General features: G+C 39.2%; 1 protein-coding gene across 6 annotated transcripts in view; it reads left to right on the top strand.

Annotated features, from left to right (window-relative positions):
- EPC2 (enhancer of polycomb homolog 2) overlaps positions 1–22042 on the top strand; it is an 85363-nt gene that overhangs the window by 23064 nt on the left and 40257 nt on the right. For 5 of the 6 annotated variants that reach the window (XM_039494736.1, XM_039494739.1, XM_039494737.1 and 2 more), the window contains one exon: positions 7089–7248. In XM_039494736.1, the coding sequence (XP_039350670.1) occupies positions 7089–7248 (160 nt within the window). Of the gene's footprint in view, positions 1–7088; positions 7249–12214; positions 12417–22042 lie in introns of all 6 variants that reach the window. The other variant, XM_039494741.1, reaches the window with a different exon arrangement.

Genomic DNA, 22042 nt, shown 5'->3' with positions numbered 1-22042 from the left:
ATAATGCAGTAAGATTTTTTTGTTTCCTGAGGACAGCCTTATAGGGTAGAGGTGTATTACCTTTTAAAGGACCAAATATCAAGAATGGACCTCAATCCCTTAAAATCCTAGGGGAAATTTTTTTCCTAAGTCCCTTGAAAAACATTAGTGTTATTTATGATACTTTAATGCACGAAAACACTTGCCTTTCAGAAAACAAACCAAGTCATTAAACTTTAAGATTATCTCCCCACCGCCTCAACCCAAAGCTTTTTAGCTATTAAGAGAGAACTTTCAAGCATGCTTCCTGTCCTATATCCGACTTTCTTATTTCAGTCAGTTCTCTCTATTGGAATTCTAAGGGAGACCAAATCTCTTGGGGTGGAGAATCCTAGCTAGTAGTTCACTTGGGCCAGTGCAGAGGGTCTATATGGTGCTGATGGAAATACTATAGTTATGCTCTTTCCACACAGAGAATTCCGACAGGTCTTCTATAAAACATGAAGTGATAGATACTTTTAGGGTGGGAAAATAATGCAGGCACGGGAAGTATGTTATTTCCAAAAGAGAGAATTTGTCTGCATAAATTAGGGGAGCACAAATCAAGGCCTTCCTAAGAGAAACTGTCATATCCTGCTGGACAGAGAAGAATCCAGTCTCCACTGTAGCCTTCCATATTGTAAAAAAAAAAAAAAAAAAAAAATCAACCAAATAGCAAGACTGGCTGAGCAGATGAATGTAGTCACAAGGCACTTATTCAGTGTAATTACAGAATGGATGGACTAACCACAGGAGAAAACAAAAGGTGTTCTTTTTCTGTTTTTTTTGAAGACCAGAAATGTGATTTACTAAAATTGACTTTTCAATAATTGTCAAATAGATTCGTGTTTGCATCTTGGAAATCTGTAAGAAAGCAAATTGGCCTAGCCCTGAAAAGATTGGAGACCACTTGACCAAGGTTGTCATTGCATTCCATAACTATTAGGGATCTTGTTAATGTTGTGCAGAGGTGTTACTGCAGTGTTCTACACACTTTCTTTAAAATCTGTGGTTGAGATTTTTAGAGTTGACAAGGGAATTTGACACACCACCCATTAAAATTGAATTGGAGTTGTGAATCTAAGTCCCCAAATCAGGTTTGAAAATCTCAACCTATAACTTTAATGTCCTAAATTCAGTAGATGTAGTGTTCACACAGAAGGACATCCAGGCTTTAGTGTAGTAACCTTTTTTATGGATTCCCTCTTTTTCCTTCTCTTAATTTTGTTTTGGTTTGGAAATAGAGCAGACTACTGCTTACCTCTGAGTGGGCCTGGAAGAGATTTCATCTGATTAGATAAATCTGTCTTGGAATTCTCTGTAGAGTTTTGGGGAAGTACTATGGTGACCTGTGAGGCCTTGTCTACACTGCCACTTTACAGCGCTGCAACTTTCTCCCTTAGGGATGTGAAAAAACACCCTCCTGAGCGCTACAAGTTTCAGCACTGTAAAGTAGCAGTTTAGACAAGGCCTTTCAGCACTGGTAGCTACTCCCCTCGTGGGGGTGGTTTTTTTTACAGCGCTGGGAGAGCTTTCCCAGCACCAGTGCCACAACTACACAGCCACGTTAAAGTGCTGCTGCGGCAGCACTTTCACATTGCTAGTGAAGACATACCACAGAAAAGCTAATTTCTTACCTGCTAAAATTTCTTGGGTCTGTAAAATACCCTTTCGGGATAATTTCAACATTCCTATAATATTTTTTACCTTTAAATTACTTGTATGTAATTAACTCCTGTTGAACAGTTTTTATGTGCCAATTAATTATTTATAGGATGAATAGATAACAGAATATCCTTATTTAACCTGTTTTCATTTTGTGATGATAATTGTGGTAATAGTTGTTCTTACCTACCTTTCCTCTCAATGTGAAGATTATATCAAATTAGATCTTACTCTTCCATTGCAATTTATTTTTTAGAAAAGTCTGATCTGCGTGTGTACCATCAATATTTCTATTTTAGTAACTGAAGTGAATGACCCTGAGCTGTATTTGTAATCTTCCGTCAGTGTTGTGACTGTATTTTAATGCTATGAATTAAATCTACGCTAATTGCTTAATTAAATGTTTACATATATATTTAACTCTCACATAGGAAAATTGTGATTCATTTGAATATTACAAAATATGCTTAAACTGCAATAATAATTTGTATTAAACTCAGCTATTTTTGATTTGAACATTCAGTTTTTGTTTTTAGCATTAAAGTGATATATCAGTATAAATCACATTTGTCTGAATTTTTTGAGACATTAGAAATGGGGAAAAAGTCTCTACCTTTTAGTTTCTTCCTTTGTTCATTTAGCAGCACTTGCATTTTCAGTTTCACTGTTTTGTCTTAATAGTAATTCAGTTAGTTGTTTGTATGGACCTTTCATACACCAACAGGGGAGATAAATACTTTATAAAAATATGATATTCTGATTTGTAAAACCACAAAAAATGGAAATCTTATGCAATATACTGAAGACTACTTAGTCTTGGTATGTCCAAGACTACTTTTAACTCCCTTTTGAAAACTGATCATATTTCAAGTTTGCTGTATCCCTTTTAGTAGATCAAGTCTAATATGAAAGTCTTTAATATAGCAAACAGAATTTCAGTTGTAGGAATTAACATTTAGCTTGTATAGATTTTTTTTCATGAAGTTTTGAATCTTTAGAAGATTTTGATAGCCTGTTGCTTAGTCTGTGACCCTTGAAATAAAGAACAGTTGTTTCAGAAAATCATAGTATGTTTCAGTACTGGTTTTTTGGTTATAGTTGAGAATTCGTTTGTTTATTTTCATTAAGACTAGAGTAATGCCCGAAATCCTTAATTACCTCTCAGTTTTTATAAACTCTCTTTGTATACTTTATTTCTTATTAGTAGTATTTCTTAAGATTGTGAAGAAAATGTGTGTTTTTATTTCCATTATTAAATAAAATATAGAAATATTTCTAGAGCAAAAGGTTTCCTGAATTTCAATTGTTGTTATATGCCTTCCCTTTCAAACAGATCAAATTTCTCTATCTCTTCATCAGTCAGTACATTTTTATTCCTTACTTTCTATACAAATTGGGTTACTTATCTTATTTTCAAAAAGTTTTTAAAATGTAAGTGATTTAATCCCTGGTATGGCACTTCTAAGATAGCTTGAGGCTTGTTGCCTATAAGGATTTCAGAGCACTTTATTCAGCATCTATTTTATAGCCTTTTAATAGAAATGTATAGTTACTTTAGATAAAATGTCAAATTGAAAAAGCAACAGGAATTTCTTTGCATGATAAAGTTTGACCACGGATGCCCTTGCACATTCGTATTGCACAGATTGAGCCAGTCTTTGACACCGTGGAGTTTGTTTACTGAAAAAAGGTGCAGGAGAATTTAACTAAATGTATTAGAACAAAATCTCAGAGGAAAAGTTGCCAAATCTAATTAATCTAATAAAGTATGAAATGTTAGCATAGGAAGTTAAGTGCAGGAGGGAAAAGCAAGTGCCTTGGGAATGACTAGAAATCCAATTAAGGTCTGAATAGAAATTTACATGTCAGTCAAACAAGTGGTTTCTGGAAGCTGTGCTAGGCCATAAAATGGGATGGTGCCATTACCACCTTGCAATAAGATCCTTGTTACTTCACAGCGCAGGAGAGATAGTAATGGCTGTATCGGTGGTGTTAGTACATCAAGAAAGTTGTAATCTTGGATTACAGATGAAGTGGACTTAATTGGAATAAGATCAGCGCATGGAATCCTTGAAAACTAGGGTTTCTCAAGGTGCCTGTTACTATAATTTAAACCCTGAATCTGACTGTGTGTGGTCATCCTATCATCCCAGGCCTACTTCAAAGCTGTGTGTGCAATAAGAAACTCCCAAGGTCACAGATTCTCCATAAAGAGCAATTTAATACCTTTGCAACTTCATCAAGCATTTGGGATTAGGCACCAGGTTACATAGGATGCCCATCTAGGAGGAGAGCTAGACAGTTTCTTTACTAGCCAATCTTCTACTTCCCAAACGTCAGTGAAATTTTTAATGTAGTTTGACAGTGATGGTCTCCTGTATTGATCTTCTCACTTGGTCCAGATTTGATATTGATGCATGTTGCAATCCATATAAATTAAAACAAAAAGTCCTCTCTAAGTATGTTTAGGGAAACAGGAGTTATAACAGCCAGGTAAGGAGAGAGATACATTCTTCAGGGTGTGCTGACAATTAAAATAGTGGTCTGGACAAAGAAGATTTTGAAGAAGTAAAATAAGGGCATGTCCTGCAGGAATCATAGTTTCAGTGGCCTATCTGAGGACAAGGAATGGCAGAAAAAAACTTGGTATTTTCCCACCTCGGTTGTAGATCAGTCTTCTGGTCCACTTGATGTGTTGTATTGGTATCAATTAGGGACCACTCGGGGGCTGTTCGACAGGTAGCAAGAAAACTAGAAACGAACTGAATAACTTAATTTTCTTAGTTAAATTGCTCAAAATAGCCTTGTTCGTCTTTATTTTTAAAAAGAGACTTACATGATGAAGTGCTAGACATTCACAAGATGTAATAATTTCAGAAAAACACACCAGATATTTGAATGTACACTCTTTGGTCTGAGTTACAGCATTGCACTTAAGTCTTGGGAGCCTGATTAATCGATTCATTTTGACTTTATTTCTGTTGGAGATGCCTCGTGCTCCTCTTCTAGAGTTTGTGAAGTCTGTAGTTTTGCCATTGCAGTTTGTTTTAGTAGTGGATACTTCCTTCCCATTGCTGAAATAACTTGAATTAAAAATAAAATATTAATAAATATGCATGTTTTGAAATATCCATTGTTTCAACAAGTAAAGGCAGACGAATGAAAACTGATTTTTGCAGAATTAAAAAGAGAGAAACCTCTATTCCTTTTGGTTGTTTAGAGAGTTTACCAAATATAAACCAATGCGGCATACTTTTCTTGCATCTGCCAACCTGCATCAAATGAAATTTAAAAGAATAAAATGCTTCTTCATAGATGTGTAATTGTCATTTTCACAGTGTCACTTCTTGGTGAAATTATGAGCACAAGAGACACATTGGAGTTATTCGTGGGAGGGAAGACCACCCAAACCTCATATGCTGGGAAGGGACGAGAGTAATAGGGGATTTTTTCCATTTACCCCTTCTTCCAATAGCCAGGAGTGTGAGGGAATAGATAGAATAGCGAATCTGAACCCTTTATAGCAAAGTAGTGGTGGAGGCAGAGAGATGAAAAATTTCCTTACGGCAGCAAGAGAGAATTTGGCTTCAAGTTTATCATAATCCTGTTAGCCTGATATGAAAGATGAAGCCCCCAAGAAGGTTCCATGGCAGGACCGTAGTATGTGATCCTCTCCATTCCCAGCAGCTGCAGATCTGGTGTGTGGGAACTGTTCATCTGGTATTTTCTCTGGGTCTTGCTAGTGGGGTTCACCACGTACCTTTTATTGCTAGGAGGTTTAATCTCTGATTAGTAGGTTTCATACATTTTTCCAGCCTTGGTTGCATAAAAAATTGTTGAAGCAAAGTTACACTGCAAATATAATTGTATATTATGTTTTCTAGCAGCTTTCTTTCTTTGTCTCATGGATTATAGTGTGAACGTTTTACAAAATCCATTGAAGGAGAAAAATCACAATTATCCTATGCTAATCCACGTGTGGTTGGATTTGCACCAAAATAACTAGAAAGATATATGGATGCTAAAGAATTCTGATAACCTAATGAAGGGATAGTGTAATTCATACTTCCTGTGACTTGTGTGGTTATTCTGTCTCCAGTAGGGTAAGAATACAAAGTATAATGAATACTGTTGCATATTTGAAGAACTGGAGTTCCACAAATATTCTGTGTGTTCTTCTGTGGGGAAATATGTGCCTGTTACTTTTGCCTATTATAGTATTCTAAAAAACCCCTAAAAACAGAAGCAGGTAACACATGAACAACATAATGGCCATACTGGGTCAGACCAATGGTCCATCTAGCCCAGTAACCTGTCTTCCAACAGTGGCCAATGCCAGGTGCCCCAGAGGGAATGAACAGAGCATGGCAATTATCAGATGATCCAACCCCTGTCGTCTAGTCCTAACATCTAGCAGTCAGAGTCTTAGGGACGGCCAGCGCATGGGATTGCATCCCTGACCATCTTGGCTAATAGCCATTGATGGACCTTTACTCCCTGAACTTACCTAATTCTTTTTAGAACGCACTTATAGTTTTGGCCTTCACAAACTCCCCTGGCAACAAATTCCACAGGTTAACTGTGTGTTGTGTGAAGAAGTACTTCCTTTTGTTTGTTTTAAACTGCTGCCTATTAATTTCATTAGGTGACCCCTGGTTCTTGTGTTATGTGAAAGGATAAATAACACTTCCTTATTCACTTTCTCCACACCATTCATGATTTTATAGACCTCTGTCATATCTCCCCTTAGTCTCTTTCCAAGCTTAATGGTCCCAGTCTTTTTAATTTTTCCTTATATGGAAGCTGTTCCATACCCTTAATCATTTTTTGTTGCCCTCTCTCCATTCTGAAAACTGGCTGGTGCATCAATCTTAAATAAAAACATGGTATTATTTTGCATTTGGCAGTGGATTAAGTTCATTCATGATCTTGATTTGAACCATGGGCTTCCCATACTATAAAGAATTAATGTGCATACGTTGTTGATTTTGAGCCATGATACTTTCTATACTCACCTTTTAGATTATTTTGTTTAACTTGGAACACCTAATGTCTGTTTTTTGTATTTAAAAAAAGGGTTTGTGGGTATGCTTAGAAGATTTTTTTTTCCTCCATCTAGAGTCCCCCATATCATTAGTGGAGGCTTGAGATTTTTTTTCCTTATGTGGAACCTGTCAACAGCTGAATTTGCCTATGACTTAGTGTTAAATGTAGAGGATTCTTTCTCTCCCATTACTGTACCCTGCTGGCCCGGACGCACCAAAAAAAAAAAAAAATTTACTAGGGTCTTCTCCATTACACTTTAGAACACTATTGCTAGGAAAATGGACTAACTTTATCAATTTTTTCTATTTTAAAAAATAAATACTGCCATATAAATAAATTCTAAACTTTTCCTCTTTCAGGAACACCATTTACAACGAGCTATTTCGGCACAGCAAGTCTTTAGAGAAAAGAAAGAGAGCATGGTTATCCCAGTTCCTGAGGCAGAGAGCAATGTCAACTATTACAATCGCCTGTACAAAGGAGAGTTTAAACAGCCAAAGCAGTTCATTCACATTCAACGTAAGTTCATGGATATGTTGTTCTGTCTTCCTTTAAGTTAACTTGGGAAAATTCTTAATGATTGCAGAGGCAAAATTATAAAAGTATTCATAGGATAGGTGGAAGGACCCCCCAAAAAACCTGGTAATAGTTAAAGTAGCTAAGTCCTTGTTTCTTCTTTGAAGTAGCCAGGAGGATTTGGGGATTTAGGGAGAGAGGAAAGTATTATTTGTAGGGCTGGCTTGTGGATTCCCATATTGACATTTTGTATGTGTTTAAGGTAGACAGTAACCAGAGGCCAAATCCTACTAGTTATCTGTTGTGTTGATCACACCATCATAGAATCCATTTGATTTCCCAACTCTGATATGGAATAACTGAAGGAGCCATACTAAAAGTTGTCTGTGATGATTGTTTTTTGTCGTCAGTTTTTGATGCTGTGGTTCCTGAGTGTCCTTTATCTCTATTCGCAGATCACCTTAGCAAGAAGATAGATTAAATAGGAGAATATCTGTAGTGGAAATCACTGTATCTGGTCACCTGATTGTAGCATGAAAAGTTTTTAAAACTTTATGCTGAGATTGTGTTGGAGGTAAAAAATGGGCTCTTCACTGTAGTGTATATGAAGTTCTAACTTGCAGAAGTATTCTGGGCTATAGGTAATTTTGGTGAATATGTGTAGGTTTTGCAAAAATGTAGAATCGCGTATTTATTACTGCAAAGAATTTTCAATTTGTCATACCTGAGACTGACCTGATTTGGATGGGATTGACTGCCTGTGTGGTAATAGATGCATTTTAGGGGGAAACAAACATAAGGTCACTGTTTGCTTTGTTTTTGAAGAGTCATGTTCTCTGAGGTATTTAGGTTGCCAGCTTGTAAACTGGATTCATCCCACTTGTATTATTGTAAACTCTTTGGGCATAGACCATTTTTAGGTTTTGTGTTTGTACAACACTTAGTACAGTGGGGTGCTAGTCTGTGACTGGGGCTCCTTGTCACTACCACACTACAAATAAATCAAAATAATAATAAAATCTTGTGGTAAGACTCTGGCTCTACTTATTGGTGGAAATTATCAATGCCTTTCTGGGAAGGCAAGAAACCAAGCACTTTTCAAATGGTTGATTAAGTCCATACTCAAGAAATCCTTTCTTGCCACTGACCTCCTTACTGGTTATCACCTTGACCCTCTTTTTATTTAAAAAAAAAAAATTGGAAGGATTTATTGGCAAAGTTACGTTGAAGTATCTTGGATGATACAGGAGTCCTCTGATCTCTTTGACTCCATTTGTTAGGCTTGTTTATGATACATACTATGTTGATTTTGTTGATCTGCATCCTGTGCCAGATATAGATGTTCTGTTGATTCTTTGTGTTTATTCTTTGAAGATGTTTCAGCCTCCATGAATCTGTTGTTTACAAGGTGTCATTGAGCTGTCTATGGATATAGATGGAGACAGACTTATTTGAATGTCTGGGTGGTGTATTTTCTTGTCTTTCTTAGTATTTTTCCAAAATTGGGAGTTGTATGAAGGTGAGTTGGCTGAAGCTCCCTTTTGGATAAGACAGAGATGATGTTAGTAGTGTGAGGAAGCAACCAAAGGAAATAGTATCAATAAAATTATTATTTTTTAAATAAAATAAAATTAAATCAAATCACATGCCTTACCAAAATAGTTATATTGGTAGAAAAACTGTTCATAGACTATCCTTATTGCAAGGGGCTGCTACTCAGATCCATATGGTTTACACTGTCAGCAAGCAGTTCACAAAAAAGAATCAAAGTTAATTTTTCTATGATTTTTTAAATGTATCAACATTAACCAATTAATATTTTTATTTTAAGTAGAAATCCATTCATATTACAATTGCTCTTATGATAGTGAATTATGGTTTAATAAATCTTGGGCTGTGACTTAGTTTGGATAGGATGAACAGACTAAGGTCATGTCTAGGCTATGGGCACTGTAGCTACATCTCTGTAATCCTGTAGTGTAGATGCAGAATACAGCATGAAAGTGTGTGGTTTTTTTGTTGCTGTGGGAACTCTACCTCCCTGAGCAACAGCAGCTTATTGACAGAAGCATTCTTCTGTTGACTTATCTGCATTTATACTGGAGGTTAGGTCGACATAGCTATGTGGTTCAGAGATGTGGATTTTCACGCCCATGAGCATTGTAGTTATGTCTGTTGATTCAAGTTTTAAGTGTATACTGGGCCTAAATGTAAAAGAGAATCAGTGGTAAAAAACTATGTTAATGCAGAGTTAAGGTTGTTTGGTGGTATGTTGTCTCCTTGCAGAATGCTGAGTTGAGCAAAACTCAAACTTTTGAAAGCTAGGCAGTGCACCAACATGCCCTGTTAATACACACACTTTTATTTTTCCAATGCCCTGGCTGCTGAAATGTGCCACCTCCTTTTACAAAGTATTTTCTCTCACCCGCAGGATTCCACATAACACTATTAAAGAACAAACAGGAGAAGGAGGAGGGGGAAAAAAAGATTGCCCATGCCACTTTTCCTTTGGAGTTTTCAGTAGCCAGTGGGAATTATGTGCATACACTACAGGTGTAGTCAGTGTGTTAGGGTTACCAGCACTAAATGGGAGAGGTAGTAATTGGACCTGTTTGCTAAAGGTGTGTTTGTGAGATGAGGACATGTGTGGATCTAGGTTTCCTTTTATATGTGAGCAAAGGGAACAGCTGCGTGTGTACCTTCGGGATCCAGCATGCATCATTTCAGTGCAGAGTTATGGACATTTATATAATTAGGGCACAGAGGTTTTATTACAAAGGGTTTTGTCCATAGTGAGCTGGGGTATGAGAGCAGCCTGAGCATTTATTATCTGCATGCACTCCAGGTAAAACAAATGTGGTCAGTATCAGGTGTTGCTGAACTAAATGGTGCTGACAGTAGTTAGCTCTGCTTGGTAGAGGTGTGTTTGTGAGATCTGTGGATTACTTTGAGGAGTGTGACAGAGCTATGGTTGTGATATGATGAGTTCTATGTTTTGCACCCTCTCATGTATGAGGAAAGGAAATAGGTGTCTTTTAGGATGTAGTATTCATAATTTCTATACAGCATTGTGGTGATTGCCAGTGGTGGGGCTTTTATTACAAAGGATATTGTCAGTAGTGAGGTGAAATGAAATAATTCTAATGTTTTAATGATGGTTAAGTGAACACATAGGTTGAGATATCTACCTTTGAGCTAAGAGACGTTATTCCCAAACGCATAGACATACACACACACACGCACACAAGCTTTGCTTGAGCTAGTATGCTAAAAATATCAGTATAGCACTGGAGTAGCATGAGTGGTGGCTTTTGCTAGATGCCAGAGTATAAATCTCCTGGACTCTGCTGGGCATATACTCGGGAGGATAGCTTAAATCACTGCCTTTGCTGCTCTGGCTACACTGCTGTTTTTTAGTGTGCTAGTTCGAGCAGAGCTAGCATCGGTACATCTATGTTAGCTGGGAGTCACACCTCCCAGCTCAAATGTAGATGTATCCTCAGGGTAAAGGAGTTGTAAAAGGTTGCAAAGTGACTCTTAGAATACCATATGTATAAAATTTTTCTGTGGATTTGGCTAAGTATGTGAGTGTATGCCAGGATCCGAATCTTGTAGTGAGAAGGGATAGTGTGAGTATGTGCATATTGAAGCATTGCTCAAAGAGGATAAAAAGAAGGTGGCTGGGAAACCTTTCTTTTTCCTTTCGTCCTTTAATAGTGTTAGATGGAACCTTGTGGGTGAGAGTAAATAGGTTGTAGGAGGTGAAGAGATGGTACATTTCAGCAGCTTAGGGGTTGGCAGAGTAAAGGGTATGTGTTAATGAGACATATTGGGACATTGCTGAAAGAGGACAGAGTTAAGGCAACTGTAAGTCTGCATTTCCTGATTTTTCAGAAGTTTGAGCTTTGTGCAAACTCAGCGTTCTGCAGTGAGAAGATATACCACCAAGCAATCTTAACTGTGCATTAACATACTTTTTTGCCATTGAATTTGAGTTTTTTGAACAGGAATAGATATGTTGTTTGGAGTTAGTAATCATTTAGGCAGGTGTACATATAATATCTTGCAATTAGCAAACTTTGCCAATGCCACTCCTCTCTCCCCTTGCGCACAAGCACTCCACTCGCTTTGCTTTCAGATCTCTCCAAACATGCCACTGACCCATTCACCTTGTCCTTCCTCCAAGCTGGCCTCATCCCCACTGTTGTACTCACACCTCCCCCCACCAAGCAAGTGACAAATTTCTTTGAAATCTTCACTCCCCGGTATACAGTGTTTCTGTTGCCATTATTCTCTTATACCTCCCCTCCTATAATCGACTTGCATGTAGTACCTGGAGTGAAAGACAGCTGTATTACAGAGAAATAGTGTTCCTGGTTTTGTTTCACAATGGTTGAAGGGGCTGTTTGTGGCAGGGTGGGCATGGGTTTCCATTCCAAAGGACTGGCAGTTAGACCCCTGTCCAATAAATGTATCCCATCTCTGAGAAACACTGAGGTTTCAGAGCTAGTAATGTTTCACTGCCATACAGTACATCGTTTCCAGTCAGCCACGAACTCTCCAATTTCCCAATTAATGTTCTTCCAATACTTACTATTAGCTTTCATGCAGTGTTGGGGTGCACTGGCAGAACTGTGGGGTGCAGCGGGGTTCGGTGCATAGGCAAGGCTGAGGGTGCCATGCCTCCCTCACCTGAGCCCCAACCTCTTTCCTTCCCTACCGTCCATCTCCATTAACCACCCTGTTGAAAAATCCACATCCCTGAGTGACATAGTTAAGTTGACCTAACCCCCAGTGTAGACAGTGCTAGGTTGATAAAAGAATTATTCCATCAACCTAGCTACTGTTTCTCTCTAGGAAGTGGATTACCTACTTCAGCTACCCTGACATCTATTGCGAAAATAATACAGCAGGGCACAGATTATCCAAGAAGTTCTTGGAACATATTGGAGACATCTTTTTATTACAGAAGGTGACTAGGGAGAGGCTATTCTGGATTTGATTCTGACAAACAGAGAGGAACTAGTTGAGAATCTGAAGGTAGAAGGCGCTTGGATGAAAGTGATCATGTAATGATAGCGTTCATGACTCTAAGGAATGATAGGAGAGAAAACAGCAGAATAAAGAAAATGGACTTCAAGAAGGCAGACTTGAGCAAACTCGGAGAACTGGTAGGTAAGATCTTATGGGAAGTAAATTTAAGCGAAAAAAGAGTTCAGGAGAGCTGGTAGTTTTTTAGAGACATTATTTGGGGCACAAGAGCAAACTATCCCAGTGCGTAGGAAAGATAGGAAAAATGATGAGACCACTTTGGCTCAATCAGGAAATCTTCAATGACCTGAACCTCAAAAAAGAGTCATACAAAAAGTAGAAACTAGGTCAAATTATGAAGGATGAATATAAAAAAAACAACACAAGCATGCAGGGTCAAAATTAAAAAGGCCAAGGCACAAAACGAGATTAAACTAGCTGCTAGGAATATAAAAGGTAACAAGAAAGCATTTTACAAATACATGAGAAGCAAGAGGAAGACCAAGGAGAGGTTAGGCCCATTACTGGATTAAGAGGGAAAGACAGTAACAGAAAATGCCATAATGGCTAAGGTGTCACCAAAAAAGGTAGCAGTGATTGTATGACTACATAGGGAACATCATTGTTAAAAGGATAGGATCTGAGGCTGAAATAGGGAAAGAATAAGTTAGATGCCTTCAGGTCAGCATACCATGATGAAATACATCCTAGGTTACTTAAAGAACTGGCTTAAGAGATCTTCGAACCATTAGAAATTATTTGAGAAGGGGAGAGACCCCAAAGGATTGGAAAAAGGCAAATATAGTACTTATCTGTAAAAAGGGGAGTAAGGATACCCTAGGTAATTATAGACCAGTCAGCTTAACCTTGGTACCTGGAAAGATAATGAATCAAACAATTACCGTATATACTCATTCATAAGCTGATTTTGTAAAAAAGGGATGCACCAGAGAAGGGGGTCGGCTTATGAACGGGTATAGAGAGGGAGATGTGGGACACAGCCCCTTCCCCCCAACAGAGGGAGCAAGGAGAGGCAGCACAGCCAGCAGACACAGAAGGGAAGAGGTGGGGCCAGAGTCTCTCCGCTTCTTGCCACGCTGCTCTTCCCCCAGCCTCCAAAGCAGCTGCAGCCGTGCTGCTCGGCCCTGCCCCCCAGAGCAGGCTGTGGCTGCACCGCCCAGCCCGCCAGAGCATGCTGCGGCCATGTCACCTGGCCCAGCCTGCTGGAACATGCTGCAGCTGTGCTGCTCGGTCTGGCCTGACAGAGCAGGCTGCGGCCACACTGCTCAGCCTACTGGAGCAGCTCCAGCCAAGCCAGAGGCCTGGTCTACACTGAGGGTTGGGGGGGGGGGGTGTCGATGTAAGATACGCAACTTCAGCTACGGGAATACCGTAGCTGAAGTCGACGTATCTTATTCTGACTTACCTCCCGTCCTCGTGGCGCGGGATCAATGGCCGCGGCTTGCCCGTCGACTCCGCTACCGCTGCTCACTCTGGTGGAGTTCTGGAGTCAACGGGGAGCGCGTTCGGGGATCAATATATCATGTCTCAATGAGACGCGATATATCGATCCCTGATAAATCGATCGCTTCCACCCCCTACCCCCGATACGGCTGGTAGCCTGGACGTACCCAGAGACATCCTCCCCAGATAAGGTGGGAAGGGATGGGACGGGGAGAGTGTGTGGGTCCCGGGCTAGGGGTGGGGTCATGTGGGGGGTGGTCACAGGGGTTACTCCCCTGACTCCTAGCTTCTCCCCCTCGCCCCCCAAAGTTTCCCCACCAGTTGCTGTCCTGGCCCGCAGGGTAAGCAGCTGGCACGCCAGGACACTTTGTTTACTTAGGTTTATCTCCGTGCCTGCGGATGCTCGAGGTAAACAAACCATCTCAGCCCACCAGCAGCTTATCCTGATGGCCCAGGAGCCAAAGTTTGCTGACCTCTGAATTATAGGGTCGGCTTATGAACGGGTTATAAAAATTTTCAATTTTTTCTTATCCATCTTGGTGGAGATCGGCTTGTAAACGAACCAGCTTGATCGAGTACATACAGTAATTTGTAAGCATTTACAAGAAAATAAGGTAATTAACAGTCAGCATGGATTTGTCAAGAACAAATCATGTCAAACCAAGTTAATATCCTTCTTTGACAGGGTAACGAGCATTGTGGATGGGGGGGAAGCAGTGGATTACTTTAGTGAGGCTTTTGACACTGTCTAACCTGACCTGTTTATATATTTAAAAAAAACAAACCTAGAGAAATATAGCCTAGATGAACCTACTGTAAGGTAGGTGCACAACTGGCTGGAAAAGAGTAGTCAGAGTAGTTATCAATAGTTCACAATTGAGCAGGAAAAGCATATCAAGTTGGGGTCATGCATGGATCTGTCCTGGGTCTGTATCTTCATCAATGACTTGGATAATGGTATAGAGTGTACACTTATAAAGTTTGTGGACAAATCCAATGTGGAAGGGGTAGCAGGCACATTGGAGGGTAGGATTAGAATTCAAAATGATCTTGACAAACTGGAGAAAAGGTCTAAATAAAATAGGATGAAGTTCAGTAAGGACAAAGGCAAAGTACTACACTTGGGAAGGAATAATCAGTTGCACAAATACACGCTGGGAAATGACTTCCTAGGAAGAAAACTGCAGAAAAGGATCTGGGGGTTATTGTGGATCACAAACTACATGAATCAACAGACTAATACTGTTGCAAAAAAGGTGACCATCATCCTGCATGTATTAACAAGCGTATTGTAAACAACGCACAAGAAGTAATTTTTCCGCTCTACTTTGCACTGATAAGGCCTCAACTGGAGTATTGTGCCCAATTCTGGGCACCACAGTTTGGGAAAGAAGTGGACAAATTGGACTAGAGAAGAGCAACAAAAATGATTGAAGGTCTAGAAAACATGACCTGCAAGGAAAGACTGAAAAAACTGGGTTTGTTTAGTCTGGAGAAGATAAGACTGAGGGGGCATAACAGTCTTCAAATATATAAAAGGTTGTTATAAAGAGGAGGGTGATAAATTGTTCTCCTTAACCACTGAGGTCAGGACAAAAAGTAATGGGCTTAAGTTGCAGCAAGGGAGAGTTAGGAAATCTTTCCTAATGTCTAACCTAACTGTAAGGGTAGTTAAGCACTGGAACAAATTACCTAGGGAGGTTGTGGAATCTTTGTCATTGGAGGTTTTTAAGAACAATTTAGACAAACACCTGTCAGTGAAGGTCTAGATAATACTTAGCTCGGCCTTGGTGCTGGAGACTGGACTAGATGACTAAGTGAATTTCCTTCCAGTCCTATATTTCTCTGATTCTATGAACAACCTTGAATAAATCTCAATAGATTGACACCATTTTGACCCACATCACACAGACTGATCTCTCCTTGGGCAGGGAGGAAAGGAGGTGGCACCTAGAAAGTGTTTTAAAAATGGCAGGTGTTGGTGGGGTTCATCTCTCCAGAACCCCTAGCACCAATGATTGTTTCACTAAGCCTACCCTGCACCCTTCTAAGGCATACCAGATTTCAAAGAAATCTGACTAAGCATGTTGATGTTCGATGATTTAGAAAGATACTAAGATGTAATCTTAATTGTAGTGGCACTCTTACACCACTATTATGACTTTGTTTAGATATTAATGTTTTGAACAGTAAAGATGTAGAAAGGAATATAGTCTTAATAGAATTCTTTGGTCTGGAATCAGTATTCTAAAAGTGGATAATCTAATTTGTATATCGTGTAAAACATTAATCTGTTAAAATTAAAAGGCAAGGGTTTTTACTAAATTTCAGCCCCGAGGCTCACTGTGTTAAGTATAATCCATTACTTTTAGCACAATAGAAGTAAGATCTCTTTTGTTAATTTCTGATTCGTTGGTATGAGAAAAGGTATTCTGGTACAATAGCATTTCTTCCCCAGCAACCCCAGTTTGTTTTTAAAATAAAATAAAGGCATTTCAAAATTAGATTCTAACTGAACCCACAAAATTTTAAATCCATTGCAATTAATCTATTACCAAAAAAACCTATTAATGTGATTAAGACCATATTAAGGCATATTTTTAGATTCCCCCTCATTAAGTGTAGTGAACAAATCAGTATTTTCTTTTTTTCTTGCAAGTACAGTACTCCTTCCCCAAATTAAAAATAAATGAAACATATAGGGTACGTCTACACTACGGGACTATTCCGAATTTGCATAAACCGGTTTTGTAAAACAGATTGTATTAAATCGAGTGCGCGCGGCCACACTAAACACATTAAATCGGTGGTGTGCGTCCACGGTCCGAGGCTAGCATCGACTTCTGGAGCGTTGCACTGTGGGTAGCTATTCCGTAGCTATCCCATAGTTCCCGCAGCCTCCCCCGCCCCTTGGAATTTCCGGGTTGAGATCCCAGTGCCTGATGGGGCAAAAATCATTGTCGCGGGTGGTTCTGGGTAAATGTCGTCAGTCACTCCTTCCTCTGGGAAAGCAACGGCAGACAAGCATTTCGCGCCTTTTTTCCCTAGATTGCCCTGGCAGATGCCATAGCATGGCAATCATGGAGCCTGTTTTGCCTTTTGTGACTGTCACCGTATGTGTACTAGATGCCGCTGACAGGCGATTCAGCAGCGCTACACAGCAGCATGCTTTTGCTTTTGCATGACAGCAGAGATGGTTACCAGCCATACTGCACCATCTACCAATCCATAAATTGGTAAAAAGATGAGCATGGCTACCAGTCGTTTTGCACCATTTGCTGCTGTCATAAGTGCCCCTGGCTGCTCTTAGCCAGGGGCGCAAAAGCCAAAATTGGGAATGACTCCCAGAGTCAATCCCTCCTTTTTGGTATCTAAAAATAGAATCAGTCCTGCCTAGAATATGGTCAAGTGTACTAGAGAACCACTGTATCAGAGAGCACAGCTGCTCTGTGTCAGATCCTGCAGAAATTATGAGCTGTATGCTATTCACAGGGGGTGCTCCTGCAACAACCCCACCTGTGGATTCCATTCTTCCCCCAGCCTTCCTGGGCTACTGTAGCATTGTCCCCCCACTTGTGTGATGAAGTAATAAAGAATGCAGGAATAAGACACACTGACTTGTTAGTGAGAAATGAGTGGAAGGCAGCCTCCAGCTGCTATGATAGTCCAGACAGGACAGTAAGGAGTGTGGTGCAGAGGAGCCCAGCATCCCTCTGCTAGTCCAGGGGCAATTGAATCTTTTTTTTTTACACATGAAGGGTGGGGGCTGACAGAGCTCAGCCCCCTGTTGCTATGACGACGATGGTTATCAGCCATACTGCACCATCTACCAGGAAAAATTAGGGCCAGGCACCCTTGATAGACCTCACCGATGCTAGTCTGCATGGTTACCAGTCCTTTTGCACTGCCCCATGTGCCAATAGGCTGAGGACGAGGACGGATACCAGTCGTATTGCACCATCAGCCACACATGGCGGGGGGAGCAAGGATGTTGGTGTTGATTGCTGCAGCATCGGGTCTATCTGCAGCATTCAGTAAAGATAGGGTGGCATGTTAAAGAGTCAAGAGAGGATTGTTTTCCCTTTCACTTCTGGGGGGGGGTGCGTAAATTGCCGAGCTATGCCCTGACCCACCGCGGACACTGTGTTTGACCCTAGAAGCATTTGGAGCTCAGCCAAGAATGCAAATACTTTTCGGAGACTGCAGGAACTGTGGGATAGCTTGAGTCCTCCAGTCCATGAGCGTCCATTTGATTCTTTGGCTTTCCGTTACGTTTGTCACGCAGCAGTGCGCTGAGCCCCTGCTATGGCGTCTGTCTGGAGATTTTTTAAAAATGATTTTGAATTTCGTCTTCTGTAACGGAGCGCTGATAGAACAGATTTGCCTGTTCTATCAGCGATCACATCTGCATGGTCCATGCGGGAGCTCTTTCTTTATTTTGATTTTTAACTGCATCGCCACACGTGCTGATCTGAGCTCCACGCTAGGCAAAGAGGAAATATTCAAAAGTTCGCGGGGCTTTTCCTGTCTACCTGGCCACTGCATCCGAGTTCAGATTGCTGTCCAGAGCGGTCAGTGGTGCACTGTGGGATACCGCCCGGAGGCCAATACCGTCGATCTGCGGCCACACTAACCCTAATCCGATATGGTAATTCCGATACTAGCGCTACTCCTCTCATTAGGGAGGAGTACAGAAACCGGTTTAAAGAGCCCTTTATACCGATATAAACGGCCTCTCAGTGTGGACGGGTGTGGCGTTAAATCGGTTTTACGCTCCTAAAACCGGTTTAAACGCCTAGTGTAGACCGGGCCTTAGACTAGGGCTGTCAAGCGATTAAAAAAATTAATTGCACTATTAAAGAATAACAGAATAGCATTTATTTAAACATTTTTGGATGTTTTCTACATTTTAAAATATATTGATTTCAATTACCACACAGAATACAAAGTGTACAGTGCTCACTTTATATGATTATTTTTATTACAAATATTTGCACAGTAAAAAACAAAAGAAATCGTATTTTTCAATTAATCTAATACAAGTACTGTAGAACAATCTCTTTATCATGAAAGTTGAACTTACAAATGTAGAATTATGTACAAAAACATAACTGTATTCAAAAATAAAACAATGTAAATCTTTAGAGCCTACAAGTCCATTCAGTCCTACTTCTTGTGCAGCCAATCACTAAGACAAACAAGTTTGTTTACATTTGCAGGAGATAATGCTACCTGCTTCTTGTTTACAATGTGACCTGAAAGTGATAACAGGTGTTTGCATGGCACTGTTGTAGCCCTCGTTGCAAGATATTTACGTGCCAGATGCGCTAAAGATTCATATGTCCCTTCATGCTTCAACCATTCTTCCAGAGGACATGCCGATGATGGGTTCTGCTCGATAATGATCCAAAGCAGTGCAGACCGATGCAAATTCATTTTCATTTTCTGAGTCAGATGCCATCAGCAGAAGGTTGATTTTCTTTTTTAGTGGTTCAGTTCTCTAGTTTCCGCATCGGAGTGTTGCTCTTTTAAGACTTCTGAAAGCATGCTCCACACCTCACCCCACTCAGATTTTGGAAGGCACTTCAGAATCTTAAACATTGGGTTGAGTGCTGTAGCTATCTTTAGAAATCTCACATTGATATCTTCTTTGCGTTTTGTCAAATCTGAAGTGAAAGTGTTCTTAAAACAAACAACGTGCTGTGGCAGCATCCAAGATTGCTATAACATGAAATATATGGTAGAATGTGAGTAAAACAGAGCAGGAGACATACAATTCTCCCCCAAGGAGTTCAGTCATAAATGTAATGAACGCTTTTTTTTTTTTTTTTTTTAAACAAGCATCGTCAGCATGGAAGAATGTCCTCTGGAATGGTGGCCGAAGCATGAATAGGCATATGAATGTTTATACCTATTAATGCCGGCTACAAAAGTGCCATGCAAATGCCTGTTCTCACTGTCAGGTGACATTGTAAATAAGAAGCGGGCAGCATTATGTCCCATAAATGTAAACAAACTTGTTTGTCTTAGCGATTGGCTGCACAAGAAATAGGACTGAATGGACTTGTAGACTCTAATGTTTTACATTGTTTTTTGAGTGCCATTATGTAATAAAATAAATCTACATTTGCAAGTTGCACTTTTACGATAGAGATTACACTTCAGTACTTGTATGAGGTGAATTGAAAAACACTGTATCATTTTTACAGTGAAAATATTTGTAGTAATAATATAAAGTGAGCACTGTACACTTTGTATGATGTGTTGTAATAGAAATCAATATATTTGAAAATGTAGAAAAACATCCAAAATATTTAATAAATTTCAGTTGATATTGTATTGTTTAACAATGCGATTAATCACAATTAATTTTTTTAAATTAATCGCGTGAGTTGACTGCAATTAATCGACAGCCCTAATTTAGACCTGAGCATAATCTGCCCCAACCGTTCAAAATGTATACATCAGGCCCCCTCCCCCTTCCCCAGAAATTGCATCTTAAAAATCATAAGATTATAAAATTGTTGTTCTTTTTATTTGCTTTCTGATGTCTGAACCATTAGGGTTTGTGTTTTCAGGGTTTTTTTTCTGCATCCATGAGGGCTGCACACTTCTTTAATGAGAGTTGAGAGTCTCATGTAAACATACATATCCAGGGGCTAGGTATTTAAGGCAAAAGATAAAATACCACAGTACTCGTGATAAAATTTCTGGAGTTGGCAACACTGAAAACATGGCTCCCCCTCCCCCCCCCCAACAACTCTAGACCCAGCTAATTCGCAGTAGGAATTTCCTACACATCTTTTACGATTTCTTCAAAAACTGTAATACGTATTTAAAATAATGAAATCTTGGTAACATGAAGTCTCACCACTGAAATTCTAAAACTCTAAACGGGAAAGACTGCTGGCTTTTTACTTAAACTGTTTTTATTTTAGTGTGGATGAACGAAGGTGCAAGTTTGCAGGATTTTATAAGTACCATTTTCCATAATATTTTACCAATTCATGGTTCTGTTTTCATCTTTTCAATCTATGGACTTTGATGAATTCCTATAGACTTTCATTGAGCAACTAGGACCTAGTGTTGTGAACTGTAACTTCCTCACAAGTCTTTTTCTAAGTAATAAATTCTATTGATTATCACATTTCCATCTGAATGAAATCTTGTGTAACTTTTGACACACATCATGGAACTATTTTTAAATACAATTTCAGTGATTCAGTACTTAATAAACAGTATTATTCATTATCATTTATGTATTTATAGTACAGCGCCTATATTCAGTTCTGAATTAAATACTAAAGTTTTTTTGAATGGATTTCTTACCCTAACGTAAATAAATTTCTTTTAACATAAGCCTTCAATGGTTCTACTGCAGTAATCATAAAAATTAAATGATTTGGGGAACTGAAAGACTCCTTATCCCATTTTCAACCTTTTAGGTTCCTAGTTTCAATCAGTGCTAATGTTCAATTAGTGAATGTTTCAAAGTTCTTGCCATCGTTAGGATTTAAATAATCTATCTGAAATGAATTGGCTTTGCTGCATTATCTACCTGATACTTGTCCTGTCTGGATTACATCTTAACTGACAGAGACAAAGATTTAATATGCATGGAAGCTGAAGTTATGCTCTTAGTTCTAGAGAAACAATGTTTCCAGGTCAAGGCTGGGGCATGTTATCAGGGCAGTATCGTTGGGGAGGGAAGAGGAAAAGAGATTTGGTTGCTTTTTCATTCTTCCTATGCTGTACCTGTTTTTGGCATTAGTAGTGCCTTTAATTTCCATTGGTATTGATCGAGCCCTTTTATAAACATGATACAAAAATTAAAAAAAACCAAACCCACAATATATTATATATCATCTCAAATAGGAAAAATAGTCAATTTAAAATTACATTGGAGCTCTGTTTTTCATGTGCCTTTTGTCTGAGTAAGGGTTACATCTGAAAATTATGTGCAAATTTTTCTGAAAGATTAAATTATTATGAGTTTATTGACAGAATTTTAGCTGCCACTTGACATTTTTTTGCTTTTGTGGGTTGGAGGGAGACAAGTTAAGCTGGCCTGGGTAAAATGTTAAATAACCCTGATTTTTAATGCAAATTTTAAATTAGATTTTTTTTTAAAGTAAATCTTATGGTGACTGCTGTATAAAGTGACTCAATCTCTTAATAATTCAGCATCTGATATTAATATAACTTGGCTCTAACCTTTTCTCCTTTGCTGAATACATACTAAAGAAAAGTAGGTTTTAATTTAAATTAAATATATAAGAATATTGGAAAACATTAAAATTAA

Source organism: Mauremys reevesii, linkage group 11 (genome assembly GCF_016161935.1).
Source record: "Mauremys reevesii isolate NIE-2019 linkage group 11, ASM1616193v1, whole genome shotgun sequence".
NCBI classification, from domain to species: Eukaryota; Metazoa; Chordata; order Testudines; family Geoemydidae; genus Mauremys; species Mauremys reevesii.
This window is presented reverse-complemented; position numbering and strand designations above follow the sequence as displayed.